The sequence below is a fragment of the Prunus dulcis genome, chromosome 1 (genome assembly GCF_902201215.1).
Source record: "Prunus dulcis chromosome 1, ALMONDv2, whole genome shotgun sequence".
NCBI classification, from domain to species: Eukaryota; Viridiplantae; Streptophyta; class Magnoliopsida; order Rosales; family Rosaceae; genus Prunus; species Prunus dulcis.
In genome coordinates, this window is record NC_047650.1 from 28,902,350 (window position 1) to 28,924,722 (window position 22,373).

General features: G+C 37.4%; 6 protein-coding genes across 7 annotated transcripts; 2 read left to right on the forward strand and 4 right to left on the reverse strand.

Moving 5' to 3' along the window:
- The first annotated feature begins 1,568 nt into the window (after positions 1–1,568).
- Positions 1,569–4,960, forward strand: LOC117616106 (delta(24)-sterol reductase). 2 transcript variants are annotated; one of them, XM_034345320.1, is made up of 3 exons: positions 1,569–1,692; positions 2,897–4,163; positions 4,290–4,748. In XM_034345320.1, the coding sequence occupies exons 2-3, from the start codon at positions 2,916–2,918 to the stop codon at positions 4,746–4,748; spliced, it is 1,707 nt and encodes a 568-aa protein (XP_034201211.1). In that variant the 5' UTR covers positions 1,569–1,692; positions 2,897–2,915. The 2 variants fall into 2 exon arrangements, with proteins under 2 accessions (XP_034201211.1, XP_034201210.1); XM_034345319.1 differs by having other exon boundaries at positions 1,573–1,692; positions 2,900–4,163; positions 4,290–4,960.
- Positions 4,961–6,180: 1,220 nt separating this feature from the next.
- On the forward strand, positions 6,181–9,331 carry LOC117616110 (anamorsin homolog). The gene is made up of 8 exons (XM_034345323.1): positions 6,181–6,390; positions 6,904–7,033; positions 7,266–7,432; positions 7,505–7,603; positions 8,257–8,416; positions 8,516–8,649; positions 8,745–8,819; positions 8,894–9,331. The coding sequence occupies exons 1-8, from the start codon at positions 6,388–6,390 to the stop codon at positions 8,930–8,932; spliced, it is 807 nt and encodes a 268-aa protein (XP_034201214.1). The 5' UTR covers positions 6,181–6,387; the 3' UTR covers positions 8,933–9,331.
- A 116-nt stretch (positions 9,332–9,447) lies between these two features.
- Positions 9,448–10,470, reverse strand: LOC117616111 (protein COFACTOR ASSEMBLY OF COMPLEX C SUBUNIT B CCB3, chloroplastic). The gene is made up of 3 exons (XM_034345324.1): positions 10,369–10,470; positions 10,217–10,272; positions 9,448–10,101 (listed from the first exon to the last, which is right to left on the reverse strand). The coding sequence occupies exons 1-3, from the start codon at positions 10,409–10,411 to the stop codon at positions 9,556–9,558; spliced, it is 645 nt and encodes a 214-aa protein (XP_034201215.1). The 5' UTR covers positions 10,412–10,470; the 3' UTR covers positions 9,448–9,555.
- A 500-nt stretch (positions 10,471–10,970) lies between these two features.
- Positions 10,971–14,364, reverse strand: LOC117616107 (protein S-acyltransferase 11). Its single transcript, XM_034345321.1, has 4 exons — positions 14,210–14,364; positions 13,261–13,483; positions 12,696–12,994; positions 10,971–11,756 (listed from the first exon to the last, which is right to left on the reverse strand). Exons 1-4 carry the CDS (start codon positions 14,279–14,281, stop codon positions 11,259–11,261), a joined length of 1,092 nt encoding a protein of 363 aa, XP_034201212.1. The 5' UTR covers positions 14,282–14,364; the 3' UTR covers positions 10,971–11,258.
- A 245-nt stretch (positions 14,365–14,609) lies between these two features.
- LOC117616108 (loganic acid O-methyltransferase-like) lies at positions 14,610–16,323 on the reverse strand. The gene is made up of 3 exons (XM_034345322.1): positions 16,200–16,323; positions 15,278–15,925; positions 14,610–15,185 (listed from the first exon to the last, which is right to left on the reverse strand). Exons 1-3 carry the CDS (start codon positions 16,290–16,292, stop codon positions 14,841–14,843), a joined length of 1,086 nt encoding a protein of 361 aa, XP_034201213.1. The 5' UTR covers positions 16,293–16,323; the 3' UTR covers positions 14,610–14,840.
- Positions 16,324–17,014: 691 nt separating this feature from the next.
- On the reverse strand, positions 17,015–22,118 carry LOC117616103. Its single transcript, XM_034345313.1, has 8 exons — positions 21,858–22,118; positions 21,324–21,743; positions 21,020–21,093; positions 20,509–20,907; positions 18,933–20,274; positions 18,496–18,590; positions 18,089–18,230; positions 17,015–17,921 (listed from the first exon to the last, which is right to left on the reverse strand). The coding sequence occupies exons 1-8, from the start codon at positions 22,021–22,023 to the stop codon at positions 17,245–17,247; spliced, it is 3,315 nt and encodes a 1,104-aa protein (XP_034201204.1). The 5' UTR covers positions 22,024–22,118; the 3' UTR covers positions 17,015–17,244.
- Positions 22,119–22,373: the final 255 nt, after the last annotated feature.

The window sequence follows — 22,373 nt, forward strand, 5'->3', positions numbered from 1 at the left end:
TTATTTTGAAAAATTTGCATAAATACCATATGAACTTTGAAGCATGTGCGTCATTGCCACCTGAACTTTTAATTTTAATTTTTAACCACCTAAACTTTCTAGAGTGTTGCAATCCACCATCTACGTCTAATTCCATTAAAAATTTCGTTAAATATAAGAGCATTTTCCTCTGTCTCTATAATTAAATATAATTTTAAAACAACATAATTTTAAAAAATGAAAAAATAAAGTTAACCTAACTATCACGAATGTAAGGGCAAAGTAGGGTGAGTTCTTTCTATTGATGGCCTTCTTGGCCCCCCTAGTTTTTTTCTATTGTGCCCTCAAGCATCTTCATAGGTTGGGAAGAGTGCTTTTTTCCCTACTGGTCTAGTCGAGGTGTTGATGCGTGAGGTGTTTTGATGTGTATCGGATGCTTTAATGATTATTTGTTAGGTATTTTGTTTGGCTTGTTTTAGCCTTTTGAATGATATTGATGGTGTATGCACAGCGTTGGGTGGGGGGAGGGGGAGACAAATTGGCGTTGGTTTTTTTTTTTTTTATATTCCAAGATCCATGAAAACCATATGAAGAATTTGCCTAACTTTTTTTTTATTTCCCAAGATCTATGAAAACCATAGTTCTACTTTTTTCAAATCTTCCAAGAACTATGAAAATCATGTGAAAACTAAGGCCTGAATCTTTGTGTGTTTTATAACCTACCAAAATCTCATATTTCTTCCAATTTAGAGGGGTATATTCAATTGGGATTTTAATTTCACAAGTAATTTAACTCCTCATTATTGTTGGTGATTAATATTTTTATTTCTTTTTCTTTTTAAAATTTAGTTTTTTTATTTATAATTCTCTTTAAGTGCGGTGAATTGACTAAAATACCCTTGTATTTAACAGAAACTTTAATGACGTTAGACATAGATGGTGGATTGCAATACTTTATAAAATTCAAGCGATTAAAAATTAAAAATAAAGGTTTAAATGGTAATGACGCATATATCTAAAAATTCGGATGAGATTTATGCAAATTTTCCTTTTATTTTTTATAAATTATGAGAAAATTTGATTCTGTTTTTTTATTTATCAATCACAGTCAATTGTCAAACATCCAATCCGAGTCTTTTTTGTTTGGACATTAATTGTAAGTTTATGACTCGCTGTAAAGTACTCGAATAATTTAAAACATAATCACGAATTAAAAGGTTGGTAGAGGTTCGCGCCCCAAGATAAAAAAAGAGAGAGATAAATAGAAAAATAAAATAAAATAAAAAACACAAAAAGTTGAGGAGCATGGGCACAGCCGCACATGGTGGTGGGCTGGCTGACTGATTGCGAAGCCAGAGAGTGTAGAGCGACTCCAAAACGTGACTGCCAGCGAATCTTATTAGTTTTTTTTTTTTTTTTTTGGTCTGACGAACCTTATTGGGTTGGTGGGATATTGTTTGATGGACTGGATTGGATCTGTCCATTTAAAATAAATAAATAACTATATATATATATATATATATATGTTGCCTTGTCCGTTTTTCTTTCTACATATTTCTACATATTTCTTTCTACATAGTCGGATAGTCCTCACTGCATTCCCACTTTCACTCTGTCACTACTCGCAGACACCTCTGGCTGTGGGAGCTTTCCCTTAAATGTTGGTTCCTCTACAGTTCTCATCTTACAATTAGCTCCTCAGCTAAGCTTTAGGTACTCTCTCTCTCTCTCTCTCGAGTTTTGATTTGCGCTAGATTTTAGCCGATTCGTTGTCGAGACCGTTCAACTTTTCGCGGATTGCAGTTCGAACTTGTGCAACTGTTTGTGAAAGTTGTTTTATTGTTTGGCTGTCGGAGACCGTTGAGTGTTTTTTTTTTTTTTTTTGCTGAGATCTGTTTGGTTCGTCGGAAAACGAGGGAAACGGAGTCTTGAGACTGAGACTGCAATGTTTTTTTATTTATTTAAAATATTTTAAAAAAAAACGAGGGAAGTAGATCTTTTCAGTCTGAAATGTTATTATTTTTTTAATAAAAAAACCTTCTTCTTCTTCAAAGTTTGTTGAGAATAAGGCTCTTTCTTTTAGTTGTTCAGTAAGGCTTATTTCGGTTTCTTCAACCAAGTTACTATTTTTCTGTACCTGAAGAAGATAAAGTCTCATTTCATGTGACTTTCCCCTGTAAGGAAAAGATATTCTGACACCCACCGGGTCCATGAAAACAACTTCTCAGTTAAAGTACTGAAATGTTTCTATTGACATATGGATCTCCTAGAAGTTGGATAATGTTTTATTTTTGTATCTAACTTAAATCTGAAGGGTGTTTCTGGATCCAATGAATTTTTGGTAGAAGATGGAAATGTTCTGTTCAAGATCTTTGTTGCATGCATGTTTCGGTTATAGTAGATTTGTTACTTTTTTTTTTTTCCTTGATCAGTTTTGGTCTCCATCGAAGTCACCATGTTGCACTATTGAAATTTGGGTTTGCTGCAATCGTCATAAAAGGATTATATTTAGCATGTATGTAACTGATGGTCAGAAGAGTGTATTGTATAAAGTATTATATTCCCTCAATAGATGACCTAATTTTCTGATGATTACAAATGATTATTGTCAAAAGTTTTTATTTTGTCTTTGAAATGTTTTTCTGAACAAGATGGTCAAAGATTTTTTAAGAAGGATATCGCCTGAGCATCTGGCTGAGAGCTTTAATTCATTCTATTGAATCTATTTTTGGGACAGGATGGTCTAAGCTTTAATATTATTATGTGGGATTCTAGACTTGTGCTTTGCTTGACAGGTTTTCTTTTTCCCTGGTCTCCAGACCAATGTTAATTTGGTTGGAGTAAGTTTATCTATGAAAATCTGAAGGTTAATAAAACTGTTACAATGTTGTTTATTAACAATTTTTTTGTCGTATAGCAGACCTTCACTCCCCAAAATGTCTGATCTTGAAACCCCTCTGCGTCCAAAGAGGAAGACGGCCGTTGTGGACTTTCTAGTTCAATTTCGATGGATTGTTGTTATCTTTGTTGTCCTCCCCATCTCCTTCACCATTTACTTTCTCACATACCTTGGGGATGTAAGATCTGAGATGAAGTCCTACAAGAGGCGTCAAAAGGAACATGACGAAAATGTCCAGAAGGTTGTAAAACGACTCAAAGAAAGGAACCCATCAAAGGATGGTCTTGTTTGCACAGCACGAAAACCATGGATAGCTGTTGGAATGCGAAATGTTGACTACAAGCGAGCTCGTCATTTTGAGGTTGATTTGTCTGCTTTCCGAAATGTCCTTGAAATTGATAGAGAGAGAATGATTGCAAAAGTTGAGCCATTAGTCAACATGGGGCAGATAACTAGGGTAACAGTTCCATTGAATCTTGCCCTTGCTGTGGTTGCTGAGTTTGATGATCTTACTGTTGGTGGCCTCATTAATGGCTATGGAATTGAAGGAAGCTCTCACATCTATGGGCTGTTCTCTGATACTGTTGTGGCTTATGAGATAGTTCTAGCAGATGGTCGAGTTGTCAGAGCCACCAAAGATAATGAGTACTCTGATCTTTTCTATGCTATTCCATGGTCTCAGGGAACATTGGGGCTTCTAGTCTCTGCCGAGATCAAGCTTATACCGATAAAGGAATACATGAGGCTGACATACAAACCTGTTGTGGGCAATCTTCAAGATATTGCACAGGCATATAGTGATTCTTTTGCTTCCAGAGATGGAGATCAGGACAACCCTGAGAAGGTTCCAGACTTTGTTGAAACCATGATATACACTCCAACAGAAGCTGTGTGCATGACAGGGAGATATGCATCAAAAGAAGAGGCCAAGAAGAAGGGGAATGTGATTAATGAAGTTGGGTGGTGGTTTAAACCCTGGTTCTACCAGCATGCGCAGAAAGCACTGAAGAAAGGGGAGTTTGTGGAATATATCCCAACAAGGGAATATTACCACAGGCACACTAGGAGTATCTATTGGGAGGGAAAGCTTATCCTTCCATTTGCTGATCAGTGGTGGTTTAGATTCTTTTTGGGCTGGATGATGCCCCCCAAGATTTCTCTGCTCAAGGCTACTCAAGGTGAAGCCATTAGAAACTATTACCACGACATGCACGTCATTCAAGACATGCTTGTTCCTCTTTACAAGGTTGGGAATGCTTTAGAATGGGTTCACCATGAGATGGAGGTAAGATTTTCTTAACTTAGTTTCTGACTCTATACTCACATTTTGACGAGCAAACAAAGTAGAGTGTAATCAAAGCCTGTTCTATAATCACTTTTGTTAATCATGTTGTTTGTTGATTCTGTATAGGTGTACCCCATTTGGCTCTGTCCTCATAGAATGTACAAGAGTCCCATCAAGACAATGATATACACTGAACCGGGGTTTGAGCACCATCACAGACAGGGAGACACGCATTACTCTCAGATGTACACAGATGTTGGGGTCTACTATGCACCAGGCCCTGTGTTGAGGGGTGAGGTTTTTGATGGTTCAGAAGCAGTTCGCAGGATGGAGAGTTGGCTGATTGAAAATCACGGGTTCCAGCCGCAGTATGCTGTGTCTGAGCTGGATGAGAAAAACTTTTGGAGGATGTTTGATGCAGGGCATTACGAGTACTGCAGGAGGAAGTATGGTGCTGTGGGAACTTTCATGAGTGTGTACTACAAGTCCAAGAAGGGAAGGAAGACCGAGAAGGAGGTGCAGGAAGCTGAGCAAGCCATCCTTGAGACTCCTTCCGCTGAGGTTGATGAGCCAGTGGACTATTGATTTTGCAAGTTTCGGATTCTGTTAGGATTTCTTGCTTTTCTTTTCCTCCCTTGATTTGTAGTGGTCTGGTAGTTTCTTTTGCTTTAACCCCGCTTCAGCCTTCACTTAATGTTGTTGTAGCAGATCTTATTCGACTGTTTTTCATTTTGGATTATGAGACCTTGGATTTAATAACTTGACTGACGTTAAGTAAGTCTTTGTGTCTTTCTTCACATATTTTTCGAATCGAATTTAACCATTGGATTCATTCAATTTCAATGCTATGAAGGCAGACTCAGCACCCTGCGACTCCGTTTGGATGAGGGAAAATAATTCAGAATTTAGTTAAAAGTAAGAAATTTAAAAAGAGAAATTGACAATTCCCTGGTTTGATAACTTAACCACGAAATTTATTAAATGACATTGTGAAAATTAGGGCATCAAATTTTCAAGTTTAATTTCTATCAAAATATGCATAATTTCACAATTTTTATAGTCTCAATAATAAAATTACGTCATTTACAAAATTCGACATACATAAATCCAAACATTGAAACATCTAATTGTCAAAAATTGAAATGATGGAAATCTAAACTCCGTCATTTTAGAATTCTATATAATTTTCAATTTCTTTATCCAAACAGAGAGTAAAAGTTGGAAATTTAAGAGGAGAATTTGACAATTTTCTTGTCAACTTAAATGATGCACGGAAAAAATCGTGGAATTGGGGCATCAAATTTTTAAAGTTTAATTTCCATCAAAATAGGTGTCATTTCACAATTTTCATAATGTTATTTATAAAATTCTGTTCAATTGCTAAAAATTAAAATAATAAAAATCAAAATTCCGTTATTTTAGAATTCTATGTAATTTTCAATTCATTCAACCAAACGAGGGTAAATATTTTCTCAGTGAAGAAAGGTGTACATATGAAATGGCAAGAAAGTCCTTTTAAAAAAAATAAAAACAAAAACAAAAAACTGTCTTGCGGGCTCCACCTCCAGCCTAGGCTTGAGCTTGGGCCAAAATAGCCCCCATGGAGCCGAACTCCAGCTGGCCTAGGTCCTAAACCACCTCAATAGAAGCCCCATTTGACCATTTTGGGCTATAACCAGCCTTGGCCTGGGCTAAAAGTGCCCCACTAGCATCACCACCTCTTCCAACCCTGCCATGTGCAACTAACCCTAATTCCTAAACCCTAGTTGGCATTGATGGTGTTATATAGACTGGAACTGGGTTCATGTTCGTACTCAATAATGCTATCGACAATTTATAATTAGGCCCAAAAATATAAAATTGATTCAAAGTTTATTTTTATTAAGGAATATTAGAAGTTAAAAGAATTCTTTACTGTTTTATCGTGAAGAATCAGTGTTCATTTGTAAGACACGTGTTAGACTTTAAAAGCGGTAGTGATGCTACAGGTGGTGTGAGCAAAATTGCTCTCTCATTTAAATACCTCTCTTATTCTTCCCACGCAGCATCCTTAGTGGCGACTTTGCAAATTACCAATTGCAGAACGCAAGAGAGAGAGAGAGAGAGAGACGGCAGGCAGCGCACAAATAAAAGCACAAGACATTGTTGCTTTGCCTGTAGAGGAAGAATCAATACTCATCGTTTTGGCTTTTAGGGCTTGAAATTCTGTTCCACCTTCGACTTCATGGTGAGTCCGACTTCAATTTTCTCGTTCCTTTTCGTTCTCGTGGTTGTGGATTGATTTTGTCGCTGAAATTGATTAGATCTTGTTACAATCGGTCTGTGTTTTCGCTTTTGAATTATTGCAAACTTGTTTCTATGATTCGTTGCTGTTTGGTTGCTGAGAAAACTGAAAGTTAAATATAAGATGAAAGTTGAATGTTGAATGTTGAATGTTTTCACTCTTGGATGACAAAGTGAGTACTTTAAGCTTAGATTCTTAGCGATCTGTTTAACTCATTTTACACTTAATTTCCGCTTTCTTGTCTCTCTCTTTTTTTCATTTTTTTTTTTTTCAATTTTATGATATGAAGACCCTGACTTTATTAAATACTTTTTAGATTTTTTTGTCTTTCACTTGTATGCATACCTGAAGTTTAATACTCATTAGTTTTTTTTTTTTGTTCTTGTCATCATTGTAGTTGATTTGTTGGGTTAATTAGGAAGTAGCCCACTAAAACTTTTGACTTGGTTTCTGCAGGCTTCCGTGGTGGCATTTACAGATGATGCGGTTCTTCCTGTAAGTCTTGTTTTTGATGCATTGAAGGAGCTTGGGAATGGAGCTGCTGAAAAGTGCGAACCTCAAATTATGACCGAAGTGTCTTCTTTAAGTAAGTTTCTTAACCCTCTTTGTTCTTTAATGTAGTAGCATTTCTTTTATTGTTCCCCCCTAAACAATGTAACCTACAAATTGGTTTATATCTGTTATAAAATGGTTGGGTAACAGGTATCCAATTGAATGACCATTTAACTTATAGCCATGTAGAAGTCATGCTTTTTCTTTGTTGCAAGTCTCTTGGCCATATAATAGTGTTCATTTGATGTTGTTTTGACTTATGACAGGTCAGCTGCCCCTGGGGTCTTCCTCTGTGGACGTTGTTTTTACTCTTTGTAAATCGATTGAATTTCCAAGTGAGCAGTTGTTAGGGGAAATCTCAAGGGTCTTGAAGCCTGGTGGATCAGTCCTAATTTACAAGACTTCTGATTCTTCCACAGGGGAAAGTGATAAGGTAATTCATGTTCACGTTGTCACATTATGGATTCAGTTTGAAGTGAGAAATCTTACTTTGGTTTTCTTGCAGACCACCTCTGTTATTGAGCGCAAGTTACTATTGTCTGGTTTTCTAGAAGCACAAGCTCTTCAAGGGAAATCAAATTTACCATCTGAGTTGTCCTTTGGGGTAAGTTTCATTGTTACTAGTATCCATTGGCATCATGTTGTAAGTTTACTCCTCTCCTCTTTGCATGTTAAATTTATAACATGAATCTGAATTCAACTCATCTCAGACTTAATACTAACTGTTTGGGCTTTGCTACATGGAACCTTATCAGGATCTAATTGGGATCCTACATTTCTTGTGTACTTCAATCCAATCTAGGGTTTTATTCTCCATTAAATGTCTTGCAGTCATGCCGTTCACAATCCCTTTTATCCACCTCATCAATCTTCCTTTATTTTAGATGCATCCAAGTCGTTTGTACTGGTGCACTTAAATTTTTATTTTTATGGAGCACATGAACAGATCATCTAAAAGTGTTCTCTCATTGTTGGTTGATAACGGATCTGATGAACATATCCAATAGCTTCTCTGATTTTGTTAGTTACTCTAGCATTTTTTCAGAATCTTTTTTTTTTTTTTTTTTTTGGTGTGGTCTGCGTAAAAGAAAAGAATCTATACGTTCACGATAACTTTATCACTGGATATACTTTGTGGATGGATTTTTTTGTTGATAAATTCTGTAATTTGTATGATGTTTGTATATCATTGGATACGCTCTGTGATAGCTGTAGATTATTCAGCTGAGCTTTAATTTTGTTCTCTTCTCTCTGTAGGTCAAGGCTAAAAAACCTTCCTGGAAGATTGGTTCATCCTTTGCCTTAAAAAAGACCACCAAAAGTTTACCAAAAGTTCAGATCAATGATGATTCAGATCTGATTGATGAGGATAGTCTATTAACAGAGGAGGACTTAAAGAAACCCCAGCCGCTTCTAGGTAAGGCATCCTGGTTCTAAATTGTATGTTTGTCGACTTTGTGAGATTCTTAATGTTTGTGATTTTTGTAACCATGCACTGAGCAATGTACTTGTGCAGCTGGTGATTGTGAAGTTGGAAGCACAAGGAAAGCTTGTAAAAATTGCACTTGTGGGAGGGCTGAAGAAGAGCAGAAAGTGGAGAAGCTAGGCTCGACGGTAGATTTGGACAATTTCAAGTCGCAATGTGGCAGTGTATGTCCTATAGTTTGCTTATCAATATGCTTTTTAAAGTGTGTTTGCTGTTTGTTCTGTTTTGTTTATTTTGCTCTGAAAGTTGCATTTTACAGTGCGGACTAGGCGATGCTTTTCGATGCGCTACATGTCCTTTTAAAGGTCTTCCTCCATTCAAACCAGGAGAGAAGGTATTTGTTGGATCTCTAAATCAATCCCTCCCTCCTCCCTCGCCCCTCATTTTTAACTGTCATCTTTTTTCCAGGTATCTTTGTCAGCGAACTTCCTTGCAGCAGACATCTAAACCAGAACCGCTCTCATGTTTTGGGAGATGAGGTTTTCGGATAATTAAGAATGGTGCTACGTAACTTGGGTTACTGCTCTCCAGATATTTGAGATTTTGGGTTGTAGTTTTTCTGAATTGAAACATAAAATATGGTTCGGTAGCTTGTACCTAATGAAGATGAAGTTCGTTTCTTCGATTTGCACTTGTTACATTTGTCACATTTGTCTTAGTTACTCGAGATAACTAGTAGAAACTTATTAAGATATAGGAGAGAGAGAGGGTGGTAATAGCAGATTTGCCTATATAAAGATCTTGATCAAGGTCGACGGCAAACAGATGTAGGCTACTTTGGAGCCTGCTAGGATTTGTTAACTTTTCTTGATTATAATTTTTTCTGGAGCACCATTTTCGTTTACAGTTCTCGGATTGTGATATAATATTGCTGTCAGCACCACTTCCTTTTGTTTTATGATCCAAACCTTCCAACATTTTCCGCTTTGAACAACCCGAAAATAGTCATGTATATAACAAAATCATGCAAACTCTAAACGTGTTTAAATCCGTCCAGGATCATAGTCAAACATGAGTAACCATACATATACTACTACCTGCATCAGCAGCATGTTGTTCAGCTACGTATGTTAGGTATTAACCTGCTGAGAGAGAAGCACAAGCAGCCCTTGCGGACCAACTAATATCTCATTCAGGAAGCTAATCAATCCAAACCAGACCACAGGGGTTACATCCACACCGCCTAAAGGCGGTATCAACTTCCGGGTTGGGACGAGCAGTGGCTCTGTGGGGGCATAAGCTACAACATAAGGGAACTTCCCCACTGGAATTTTGGGGTACCAGGACATGACTATTCTTATGATAAACAGAAAAGAAAATAGCGAGAAAAAAGGGCCTAGAAATCCAATAGCAAGCTTTGCTGTAGTAGGGTCCAAATCTGCAAGAACCAACTTGTGCATTAAATTTGAGAGAGTATGTGATGTGTCTGGCATACCAATTCCAAGAATGCTGGAAACTGCATCCGTAATATGAGATGGCTCCCCTGAAGGAGGTAAGTATAATGGTGATAATGCAATGCTAGGAGGAGAAGCTCCAACTTGGACCAAACACAAGGAACATTGTGCAATTAGGAGCCCTTGCTTTGGATGCCTTCTACTGGTTGTCTTGAAGCTTTCCTGAAAAGTTTTGGAAAGTTCAAATTACAAGACATTCAACATATAGGAACAGGCATCCTTCAACAAACCCTGTAAAAACGAGGATCAGAATGGAGAAACAGAGCTGGGAACTTACAGTGACAGTGGGATTTGTATGCTTGGATATCCTCATCCTCGAGGGCCACGGCCATCCTAGAACAAATTGGAAACCATGAAATGAGATGAAAATCTTCTCCCTAGGCCCAGGGCCTAACCAAAAGAAACAAAACCATTTCATTAAATTGGTACCTTTAATCTGGACATGGTTGAGAAGATAAGAGCAGGTAGCCATAGAGTGCGGTCGGAGAAATTGAACTATGAATGAATGAAGCGTTATCCTCTGAACGAGAGGTGGGGAAGTCCACTTTTAAACATGTGACCGGCAACGGGTATTCTAGGTTTCTCTTCTCAGTTAAATTATAGTTTGATGAATTTCACAAGAAAATAAATAATTAAAAAAATACCAGATCAGTGGAGTTCGAGAAATTGAGAGTGGCTGTGAAGTGAAACTGCATGGAATGAAACTTGTAATGCAATTGTAATATCGACTGTGTTCGTATGGATTGTTTTAGTATCTAATTTTTAATTATCTTTTTTTTTAAAAAATATATATATATATAATTTGGAAACTTCCTTTGCTATTCTCTTGTAGTTACCCATCACATCGAGTATGAAAATGCAGTATACAAATGTGGTAAAAATAGCATTATTCTTCTCATATTTGAGAAAACTCATTCGTGTTTTACAGGGAAATCTCCTTAGTGCACTTGTAACAGGGTATAAAAACGGTTGAAGAATGCAGTCATAAGATTTCACTTTTAGCAAGCAAATAAGGTAAATGCTTAATCGAATTATCAGAGGAAAAATAAAATTGATTGAAATGGCAATGGTCGCAACCATCATACTAGCAAAGAGAAAGTTTCGTGGTAGGGGGTGGGGCGTACATGCCTTCCCCTCTTACAATCACCTCTTACATGATGGGTAGCTACGATAGCAAGGCGTATGCGACCACCCAGCCCCGAAAATTTTGCTTACTATGATAGTTCAATCAAGCTCCCTTCCTAAAAAATAATATATAACAAATAAATGAAAGGAAAATGAAAGAAATAATAGACCCCATTATCGTTTACATACTACTTCTACTTCTTGTGTCTCTGTGTCTTCTTTCGGAAACTTGGCAAAAATCTTGAGAGAGAGCAGTGGGGCAAATATATTGAGAAAGAATATGGGCATCCAAAGAACTGCACAAGGTTTTGGCAATCCTTCTCTCCAACTCCATCGTTTAAATGATTCAAGTAGGTCTTTCCCTCGTATATAAAACAGAGTTGCTGCCACAGAAGTATGCTCAACCCTATCCCCAATGAAACACTTGAAACAAACAGATACACCAAAACAAGCCCTCTAGGGGATAAAAGCACTACAGATTTTAGCAAACCATATACAATCTCACGGATAGCTCTCATAGCAAAATCACTGCCAAACCCATATGAGTGGTCGAAGGGTTCATATGTTATGGATGGCCAGATATGCCAACATACATACACGGTCATGATAGAAATATAGAATGTACTGGTGACAACTGAAATGAGTAAGGCAATGAAGTGTCGGTGGTTAGCTGCACCAACACAATTCCCAATCTGCATCAAAATTATGCAGCAAAAATTCATTAATGTTAGAATGCAAGTCATGAGCTCAAAATCCAAACCATACTTTGTAGACACACAGCAGGTATGCACATATATCGATGGACTTTTAGATACCCAAAAACAAAAAAAAACAAAAAAACAAAGGAAAATAATATGTCAGAATCTACAATAAAACCTTTTCCTTTTACATATTTATTTCTTGCAACAAGGATTTCATTTTATAAGCATTAATGTATCCATAGTTAAACAAACTCTAAGAATTAAATTTCAACAAGGGTCCTAATTTAGAGGAACTAAATTCCAATTTCAATTTCAAACAAAGTTTCCATATGAGCATAACAAAATTGTGAAACATTGTTTTTATCAAGCTACCTTGGAATTTCCATTAACTCATAGATTCTTCAATCCCTGCAGAAGTAGGTGTTTTACCTTTGAGTAACATATTGTTCATCAAAGCCACTGATGTCACTAGTTTTCCTAGCTTTAATGGTGATTGGAAATTTATATTTCCACTCTCCTGTAACTGGTAGCATTAGGTCTATATCCAGAAGCCCTCTAGGAGTTCAAAAAAGTCACAAGTAGATGGCTGACTCACAACTCCACAAAATTACTTCCTTCTTTACCTCTTGTTACTGTTTTATTTTCTTCAATAGCATATATAATTGTTCTTAACATTCTATCCTCAGTATCTTAAGCCTCCATACTGAAAATCTACAGCAAATAAAAACAAAAACCACAGCTTCCAGTTGAAATTTTCTTTTTCCATTGAGCTTCACTTTCGACTCACTTCCCCAAGCGACTAAGAATTATCAAATGGTTAGAACTTAAGTAATTAATGGCTAATGCATTTACAATAGACAGCAAGATATTCTGTAAAAACAATTGTCTATTACGACATATATGCATTGAGAAGAAGATGTCAACACTTACAAATGGGCAGTGATGATCCATGTCCAAAATACACATTCCACAGGATCGGCAATGATGACTTCTAGGTGACTTTGGCTTTGAGCAGAGCTGACAGAAGGTATAATTCTCAAGGGCACCTTTCCCCACAGCTGGATAGCTACCCCACACTACGCTTGGGGGTGTTCCAGCACACGCAAACGAAGCAGAACTGAATGTATAAACAGTAGTTACAGACAAGATGAAGGTAATGATGGAGTGAAAAATTCCACGGAAATAGCTGATAGAGAAAAGCACAGGGAATGCTGCCCACACTCCACCACCTGCAATTTCAACATTTGCATCAACTCCTCACTTCCACTTTCACTTTTAGAAGTTAATGTACACCTTCTTCATCGTATTTTGTGGAAATTTTTTTACCATTTTTCATATATCAATTAAAATTTTGCCTACAGAAGATAATATGGAAAGTGAAACTATTATAACTACGCCTGATTATGAACAAAAAATATGTCAATACCTACACAAGCAAAAAATAAGCAAAATGGAGAAAGATTCTAATACAACTATAAGAGCTACAACTACGTACATATCACAAAGAGCATAAACATGAGGAGAATGCAGACAAAGCACCGATCCCGCAAGCGTCTCAACCAAAAGTACTTGCATTCTCGTTTCCCTGCATTCTGATTTGTTAAAGCTCCACACCAACCACATTTGAAAACTGGAGCATGTGATGGAAGAAGGAGGTGTAGTCCACAACCCCAACACATGACATCATAGTCCTCCATGACGGATGCTATAAAATGCTCCTACATGTAACCCTCCAGTAAGCAACAAAGAAAACTACATAAAATTTGCAGACATAGAATAGGAACTTTATTCGATACATACTTGTGGAAATAATAATGTAATCAATGTGATATAATAAAGGCTTGGTTATCACAAAATAAGGCGGTGGTAAGATCCATCACAGGTGTTTAAAGCAGGTAAAATATTAAAAGTGCATGTTCCAGCTCTTTATCAATATATTTGTAATCTGACATCCAAATGTTTCCTTAGGATGCTAGTTTTATTGAAAACCAAATAATCTAACAGAATTTATTACTTGCAATATGAATATTAAACATTAACTGATAAAAATACATTTTTTAAAAAAATTGACAAAGGTAAAAGAGCCCAAACAAAAAATAAACAAATTAAAAAGAAGAGAAAGCAATCGAACGTAACCCAGGTAGGTAAGCAATTGTACTCGGTCAATAAAAGTTAAAAGATAAACATGAAGAACAGCTACGGAAGAATGCAACATAAACCACGCAAGCAATTGGGTTTGGTCCATTATCAGATTATTACATTAATTCTGACTAAGTTTCACACACGATATCTTCCCTGATGAACTGGAACAAAACCAAAAACAAGAACAACAAGATTACATAAAACCCAAACGTTTAAACACCACCTACGCCCGCCCATAAAACAATCGAGAAAACATAAGAAGAAGCCAACAGCCAATGATAGCAAACAGAAAATGAGGGTACCTTGGGCAAGTCAGCCATAATTGGAGTTGCCTTTGAAGCAACTTCAAAGGATTCAGAGATTAGTGATGTCATGTCATTGCAGTTGAAGAGTATCCCAATTCTGCAAGGTCTTCTTCATCGACAGAGTTTCCAAGACAAATTGGGAAGATGGAACCTTCATCATCATTTTCTTGTCCATATTGGGTGAGTTTGACTGGATCCAAATTACAACCCAACCAGGAGACCACCCAATCAGCAACTTGGACTCAAATTTGGAAACTTTTTCCATTTTGGGTCAGATTTTAAAACTTGGGTCGGGCGATATCACCACGGCCCCAAATCAGGCCCAACTTAATTTATTTCTCAATTCTAACGTTGGTAGGTAGTACAACACAGAGGTTTCCTAAATGTGGCACCGATCTGAGCATTTCGTAACACATGACATCTCTCTTAAGTTGGTTATTTAGTTATTTTATAGGCATAAGCATAATCAAATACAAGTCTCACATAGAAGTGATATTACAAACAAAAAAGTATAAATTAACCCCGAAAAAATGGTTATCACACGCACCCGCAGGCCTATGCGCACAACCTTATTTGTGGTCTAGTATATTTATCTGAATACAAATATTATAATTGAGAAGCTTTGCTTTCATTTGCGTTTCAGAGCAAGAAACAACTGAGTTCCTTGTCTGTGGCTGGACTCTAGTTGGTTGATAAGTTGGCCACTTTTATCATTGAGCCTATCGAACACTTGATTAACAATGTCACTTCCAAAATGAGTTTTGAAAACTCCCTCCATGCCAGCTCTTAGCTCCCTCGCCAGTTTCTGCGGCGTGTTGTTTACTATGTGACCAACTTTTAACCAGGGGCTTGTTGACTCCATTTTCACTATGCTAAAGCTTCCATTTCTTTCTACCAGCTCTGCCATCTCATTTGGAGTCGTAGTGTACACTGGAATGTTGAATGAGTCCACCTCTTCTTCACTTATCAAACCCTATAAATTAAAACCCAAGAAACAAAACCAAAAAAAAAAAACTATAAGCTATAAGTCTCTGAGTTATAGATTGAGTTCTGTTATTAACTTACTTCCTTTGCAATCTCCATGAGAATAGACCCCAGAAAATCAAACATGATGCCAGTTGGAATGCGAGACTGATGGATCCCATCTGGGATGGTTTGCATAATTAGCACCATCATTCCACCAGCCGCAAGCTCTTTAGCCCGAGCTTCCAAGAATATTGCCATGTCCGTACGAAATTGGGCTGCGAAAGCATTAAATACTTGGTCAGGGGAAGTTGTATAGTAAATCTTGCCCTTGTTCCATGCTGGAGAGTTCTTGTTTGTGACTTCTTCTGGTAGCTTAGAGAGCCAGTGAGTTGCATATGAAGAGTGCGCGAAATGGAGAGAGGCCTCGGGGAAGAGCCGGCCATGGAAAGACCCCGGCACACCAGCTGCAAAGTAGTGCCTTTCCGGAGGCAAAGAGGCAAACAGGGTATTGAAATCATTGGCTGCGTGGTCATTAAAGAACACATGGAAGTCAGGCATTTGGGATCCGTACTTTTGTTTCACCGCTTCCATTATGTTTTGGACGCATGCGAAAGTGTTTGGTCCAACTGAGCATCCCAAATCCGCTATGCGAAATGCATTGCTTGAAGCAGAAGAAAAATCTTCTATGTCAAGTTTCTCTGCTATTGCCTCATCAATTAGAGTCTTTGCAACATTTGCAGCTGCTCTCTGCACAATAGTTCAAGTATATATCTGTTATTATTAAGCCCCCTCCCTTAACTTGAAAACTATGTACTTGAACTAATATAACCAAGGAAAAGTCAAACGTGGATACTGTTGGAAGAGCAAGACAAAATTTTTACAAAGCAAAAACAGGAAAGAGATAAAAAGATATTTAAAACCAATAACAAGATCATAGTTGGTTTTCTGGGCTGTATACCATGATGAAGTGGAAAAGTAGAGAGACGACGCACATAATTTAAGTAGGTAGAATTGAAAGAACCTGGTAAGAAGAGTTTTTGGTGTAGCTGTATGTGCCATCTCCACCGTTCATTGGATATGCTTCCGGCACTGAGGTTGCATTGTTGTTGCTCATCTTCAACTCTCTCTCTCTCTCTCTCTCTCTCTCTCTCTCCCTCCCTCATGTGCTATATATATATATATATAATATTAAGGTACAACTTCAGTCAAACAAAGTGACTCAGAAAGATGATTGAATTGCGGAAATCATTTTTCATGCATATATATATATATATATTGTATGAATATGAATTTGGTATTAAAACACTAGATTCTTTGTTTGACTGAAGTTGTACCTTTAGGACAAATATATATATATATATATATATATATATATATATAAACAAAGTTTCAACTGCGGCATCTCTCTCAGTAGAATTGTCATAGCCAAAACACGTCAGGTATAACGTAAATACAGACAAAAATGGAAAATTAAATAAAGGAGAAGTCATTAAAATTTTGTCCCCAGCCAAGCGAAGCCCAAATTGTTTAGAGTTTATTATTTTTTAGTCCCTGAAAACATTAAAAATATTCAAAATCTGTAAACAAAAAAGAACTTAAGAGATATCTTATACGTTTTTATTTTCCTTTCTTAGAAGTTGCAGAAAAGTAAATTAAATAAAATAAAAAGGTTGTTTACCTCAATATTGGACGATGTTACCAGAAGGGCTGAAAATGTTTTTTCAAACAATTTCCGCATTTTATTCTGTTGGAGCTTGCGAATTAAACGACAGCGACATTCTAAAAAGATAGCATACCAAACAAAAAGTGAGTATCGAGTCAAAAATGAGCCAAAACTTAAAAACAGAAGATCGATTAAATTCTCATGAGGGTTACATCCAAGTAAAGTCAAGCCTTTAACTCAATTTAGTAATGAAATGAATTAGAAATGCTGATAATATTTACAATTTTCGGCACAAAACAAAGCAAAATCCATATTACCGATATTACAAAGTTACAAACATATCACATGGTGTTGTATTGTATGCGATAATCCAAAAGCTCTATCATGTCAATATCAAAAATAGTCAACCCAATGGCCAATCTAAATGCTTCAGGCCATCATCACTTAAATTCCAAGCTCCTTCGGCAATCTCATCGAATAGTTGGTCCCATCCCCAACTTGAATACCCGAAAAAAAACCAGTAGTCACTGACAGATTGATTTCCTGACTTGAGCTCTTTGATTTTTTGAATTGTTGCTAATTGATCGAGAAAGAAAACACCCTGTAGGACTTCCGGATACTCGGTCTTGACAAATCTTCGAGTTAATGCCACAAGAGGCATTCCACCCTTTATAAGTGGTCCTCCAAAGGACAGAGGGGCCTCTGCTAACATCTCAAGCCCTTGTTCCAATTCATTTAGAGCATCCCATCTGATATGCTTGTTAATAATCAGACCTTGAAATCCAGTAACTTGATCTGCCTTGACAATGAGAATCTCAGATTTATCAAAGGGATGTACAGTAAGTTTATCAGTAGCAACTAAAATGGAACCGGTCACCACACGCAGGGCTGCTTCATTGAAACCTTGTGATGTGTGAGACTTGGCCTGATCGTCTCTAATGACTTGTTTATGCGTCTTTGTTAATAGTACTTCATGAAGTGTGTCCTTTTCAATAGGACCTTCCTCATGAATATCAGATAACTGGACCTTAAAGAAATTTTGATTCCTTCCCCGCTTTTTAGCTACAGTCCATAAGATTCCTACAAAACCATCAAACAAGCAGACAACTTGAGCAAGGAAGAAGTTCATGCCACCAAAACTGCACCCACCTTCAAAGAAAAGAAAAAAAAACTACAACTCTTCCAATCCCAAAACAAGATTCTTCCTAATAAACCATAGGCATTAGTCACACATTAAATAGAATTACCCTTCTCACTGATAAGATGATGAGAGTTGCTTCCATGATCAGCCATAAACTTGAAAATTTCAGTGACCGCCATATCCCCTTCATAAGGGAGAACATTCTTCTTTTCTGCTGGAAAGAGCACCAGGGCAGGATAAACTTCCCTCTGTTTTTTTTTCCAACAAAAAACCAAATGATCAGAAAGAAGACAAAACTGCCTCCTATTTCAGAACAACTCAAAAAAATTGTTGTTGTTCAGTAGTTTGCAGAACAATAGGCTACTTAGAAATGTCATCAATGGAAAACATGACATTACAAATATAATTTTAATAGCCAGCTAGGTTGATGAGAAGAATAGATAGACACGTATTTACAATATTATTAATTTATACCAGGAGATATTTTTGTGCATTCCACAAGACAAGACACACCTGATTCATTGATTTCAGTATCAAACTGCAATCATTCAATGTGCAATCCAGCAAGTATATAAACGGAAGCTTCAGCATTACATCCTTCAAGTCACCTGTCAGATGTAGCTGCTCATGTGAATATTTGAACTGTAAGACCAAAAATGATTAAACATGGAAATTACCATTTTATGTTCTTGAACAAAAAAATGAATAATGATAGAAAATAAGTTTTGTATAGATATAAAACCCCACTAAAATAACAATTAGATATCTTTTAATATTTCCTCCCTAAAGAATAAGTAAATCGACAGTGGACAGCATTTGAGTCCATATTTATAAGATTATTAGGATATGCAAATTAATACTTAACAGGAACTCTGTGGGACGAGAATAACAACTAGGGCCAAGAGAACAAACACTTAACTGAGCACCTACCACTGACAAAAAGTACTTACCATCGTGAAACATTGTTTTCTCATTCTTTGATCCACTTTTCAGCATCTTAACATAATCCTTCATAGACCGGTATACTTCACGAACAACCAATTCCATTCTCTGGCAAAACCCACACCATCTATTGCTAAAAAGGACCAAGACATCCTTATTCCAAGCATCAGTGTCAGATTGATTAAACCCAATAACCAGCTCAGAGAAAGTACGACTTGTCACTTGAGGGATAGTATCCACCTGATGAAAATCCAGATTAACAAATGGTGGTTGAGTGGCCTCCCTAGATCTATGAAGAACAGATTCAGACTGTTGATATGGAAGAAGACTTCCATTAACAAACTCAGCAAGAAAATCAGCCAGTGAAGAATAGCTGAGATTTGTCTCCTCTGACAATACATGATGCTGCGCAGCAACCGGATCAACTATCACCACAGCTGGAACTTTTGACCCACCAGTCAGAGCATGAAGTAATCGATCATTACCGTCAGAAAAGAAAAAAGAACCCTTGAAACCTTGAAAATGAAGCTGTTGCTCCCCTGACTTATCTACCTGTGAAGAGATTTCTTCTTCTACCTTTAAATCTTCAGCAGTATCAAGTTTATGATCTGCAAGATTTTGCTCACTATCTACAGATAAGAACTGCTTACTTTCATCAACATATGCTGTTTTCTCTTCATCATTTTGAAAAGAGATTTCAGAACCAGTGACTTCAGAAATTTCCAGATGCTCTTCAGTAGATATGCTAGTCCCCTGTGGAAATTGATCCTTGTCTGAGTCAACACTACTTGTAATAGTGGCTTCCTTAGATAGCTCTTGTGTACGTTGATCAGACTGAACTTCTGTCCGTACAGGCATTGTATTCACTAACTTGATGTCCATATCATCTGATAAAAGTTGGAAACCTAACTCCTTTGCAAGTGAGCTTAATTTAGCTTTCTTCTTTTGCTTAAGTACGATATCCAAGATCTCCTTCAAGGAACTGCCCTGTAGATCCAAAGATATCTTATCCAAAGTGACTTGTTTTCCCTCATTTACAATCATGAAATTAGACATTTTGTCTTTTAGTTTGATCATCTGAGCTGCCCGAGATAATTTTAGCTTAGGATGTCCAGATTTACTCCTTAATGCGTGATAATCCTCGACCTTGGACGTCTCAGACTTGTCTTCAGGTTGCCCATCAACTTGTTGTGAAACAAGATAGTGCAGTGCCAGCTCTCGAAAAGCATCAAGAGCTTCCTTACATTTTATTCTAGTCTCTGACAATTCAGATGATCTATCCACAAATAGAAGTACTGATGGTTGGTTCGCAGGAAAAGCAGGCTCCAAAGTGTTGCCATCACCTTCCAGCTACACAATATTATGGATCGAAAATGCATATTAAATTATAAGATAACTAGTTTAGCACAGAGAAAAAGGAAGTAAGCATACACGAAGAGATACTATGCATCTACACAGTCTGTTTTAATCCCTTAGTATGCAAGGAAATATAAACTGGAAGTAATACTACGGGAATAGGAAACAAATAAGGCAAAGATTATAACAACAAAGGGTGAGGTATAAAGGGGAGAATAGATAACTCACCTCTGTAACAACCAAATTATCCATTTGTAAAGCATTCTTGAGGTCATCCTCTTTTTTAATAACCTTTGAACAACTGGGGCATCCAGAAAAGTAAAGCACTGCCAACCATGAACCGGAATCTTCAACCCCAAGATTTGAGAGCATCGATCTCTCTGAGACCAGACCAAATTTACGCCTTTCAGGAGGCAGGAAGAACTCTCGCGCAACAGTCATGAACTTCGAGAAGAAAGAGTCAAACAGCTGATACTCTTTATGTGTACAGAATGATGCAACTCCAGGGCTCATTTTCTCCGACCTCTCCAAAGAAGCGCTGTCATTTACTGTGCTGAAGCCCCCAAGCCAAGGAACTCCACCAAGCCCATAATCAACGCTACACTTCATATTTGCAGTTTCCATGCCCTGTTTTTTCCCCAAAAAGAAAACAGCAGCAAATACATCACTAAACTTTTGCTCCTAAATTTCATTTCGTAAATTAGTATCACAACACTGGCAATTAGAAACTACCCGCGACCTTCTGGTTATTCTTCCCCAAGTGTGCTGGTGATCTATTCGCCTCTACACTGAAGTTCAATCCAATAGGATCCCCTGCAAAGAAATGTTGTTATCAACATCAATGTAGAACAAAATAACCATGAAAACTCACACAAAAGCGGACAACGACATTCCATATTGATTATGGCTTCTATTTGGATAATTTGTACTGCAAACTTCAAATAATGCTTTGCTACTGCTCTAAAAGCTAAGAGGTAATGCTTCTCATGGTCATTTCAATATTTACGAAAATACTACATAAAGAAGCTGGTTTTAAACCTTACCTTGCACACCAAAACCACTGCGATCAGTTCCATTCATTTTCCGCTTGGCCAGCAATTTAGAGCTCCATTCGCAGAACTCGAAGAGAAGCAAAGCTTTGTCAGTTGAATCAAGGAACGCTTTCAAGTCCTCCGGAGTTGTCAGGGACTTGAAGAGAAGTTCTTCGGGTTCAATCGACACGTACGGACGTAGTGAAGACAATACATTTTGTGGTCGAAGCCTTCCTCGATACTTGTACGACACAGAATGGTGATAGTACAAAACTGTTGTTTCCTCTGCGTCTGTGGTAGCACCAATGGCTTCCACTAACAACTTCTCTGTGTTTCTGTGCATAAGCATCAATTTCAGTGAGCTGAACTCTTCAGGTCTATCGGTGACCAAGCGAGCTACGTCTTTCATGAACGACCGAGACTCGCCCGACCCTGCACAGAATTCAAGTTTAACTCAAAATAATTAATTAATCATTAGAAATTAAGAATTTATGATAATATTGGGAACTAGGATCTCAGAGAGAGAGAGAGAGAGAGAGAGATTACATGGAAGAGTTACAATGAGGAGGATGTTAGGGTGGAGACGGATCTGAGAAGAGAAATTTTGCTTTGTGAGGATATGCCATTCACCCAACCCGTCCGATTTAGCATCAACGGCTAAGATTGATGCCAGGAGCAATATCCAGCAACCTAAGAATGCCAACTTCTTCATCGTCACCACTCTCAGTCTCTCAACTGCGTAACAGACACTCGTCAGTCTTCGCCCGTCCACTCCATTGTTGGGTTTGCTGTATAATTCAGCCGCCGAATGAATTGGGCTTGCAAGTCGGGTAATTGGGTATGACGGGTGGATACCAATTCATATGCAATTGAAAACGGGACGTAACAAGGCTAAAGCTTATCTGGGCTGTTTGCAATATATCAAATTTTCCTCTGGGCAAGCCCAGCTCAACCGATTCCATACCTAATTGGGCTTGGGCATCTAATCTTTATATTTTAAAATTTATAAATGCGATATTAGGGGAAAAAATCGAATCAAATACCTCAGGTGGATGTATAAAT

Bases quoted from the DNA above. Each gene is read 5' to 3' on its own strand.
- LOC117616106 (XM_034345320.1), top strand. From the start codon at position 2,916: ATGTCTGATCTTGAAACCCCTCTGCGTCCAAAGAGGAAGACGGCCGTT. The intron at 4,164-4,289 runs GTAAGATTTTCT...GATTCTGTATAG, and splicing joins GGGTTCACCATGAGATGGAG to GTGTACCCCATTTGGCTCTG.
- LOC117616110 (XM_034345323.1), top strand. The intron at 7,433-7,504 runs GTAATTCATGTT...GTTTTCTTGCAG, and splicing joins CCACAGGGGAAAGTGATAAG to ACCACCTCTGTTATTGAGCG. The intron at 8,417-8,515 runs GTAAGGCATCCT...GTACTTGTGCAG, and splicing joins GAAACCCCAGCCGCTTCTAG to CTGGTGATTGTGAAGTTGGA.
- LOC117616111 (XM_034345324.1), bottom strand. From the start codon at position 10,411: ATGGCTACCTGCTCTTATCTTCTCAACCATGTCCAGATTAAAG. The intron at 10,273-10,368 runs GTACCAATTTAA...AATTTGTTCTAG, and splicing joins CAACCATGTCCAGATTAAAG to GATGGCCGTGGCCCTCGAGG. The intron at 10,102-10,216 runs GTAAGTTCCCAG...AAAACTTTTCAG, and splicing joins ATACAAATCCCACTGTCACT to GAAAGCTTCAAGACAACCAG.
- LOC117616107 (XM_034345321.1), bottom strand. From the start codon at position 14,281: ATGACATCACTAATCTCTGAATCCTTTGAAGTTGCTTCAAAGGCAACT. The intron at 13,484-14,209 runs GTACCCTCATTT...GGTTACATGTAG, and splicing joins TTATGGCTGACTTGCCCAAG to GAGCATTTTATAGCATCCGT. The intron at 11,757-12,695 runs GTAAGTGTTGAC...ATTTTGATGCAG, and splicing joins TGGATCATCACTGCCCATTT to ATTGGGAATTGTGTTGGTGC.
- LOC117616108 (XM_034345322.1), bottom strand. From the start codon at position 16,292: ATGAGCAACAACAATGCAACCTCAGTGCCGGAAGCATATCCAATGAAC. The intron at 15,926-16,199 runs GTTCTTTCAATT...ACTATTGTGCAG, and splicing joins CCAAAAACTCTTCTTACCAG to AGAGCAGCTGCAAATGTTGC. The intron at 15,186-15,277 runs GTAAGTTAATAA...TTTAATTTATAG, and splicing joins TCATGGAGATTGCAAAGGAA to GGTTTGATAAGTGAAGAAGA.
- LOC117616103 (XM_034345313.1), bottom strand. From the start codon at position 22,023: ATGAAGAAGTTGGCATTCTTAGGTTGCTGGATATTGCTCCTGGCATCA. The intron at 20,908-21,019 runs GTCGCGGGTAGT...GGGAAAAAACAG, and splicing joins TGGGGAAGAATAACCAGAAG to GGCATGGAAACTGCAAATAT. The intron at 20,275-20,508 runs GTGAGTTATCTA...AATATTGTGTAG, and splicing joins ATAATTTGGTTGTTACAGAG to CTGGAAGGTGATGGCAACAC.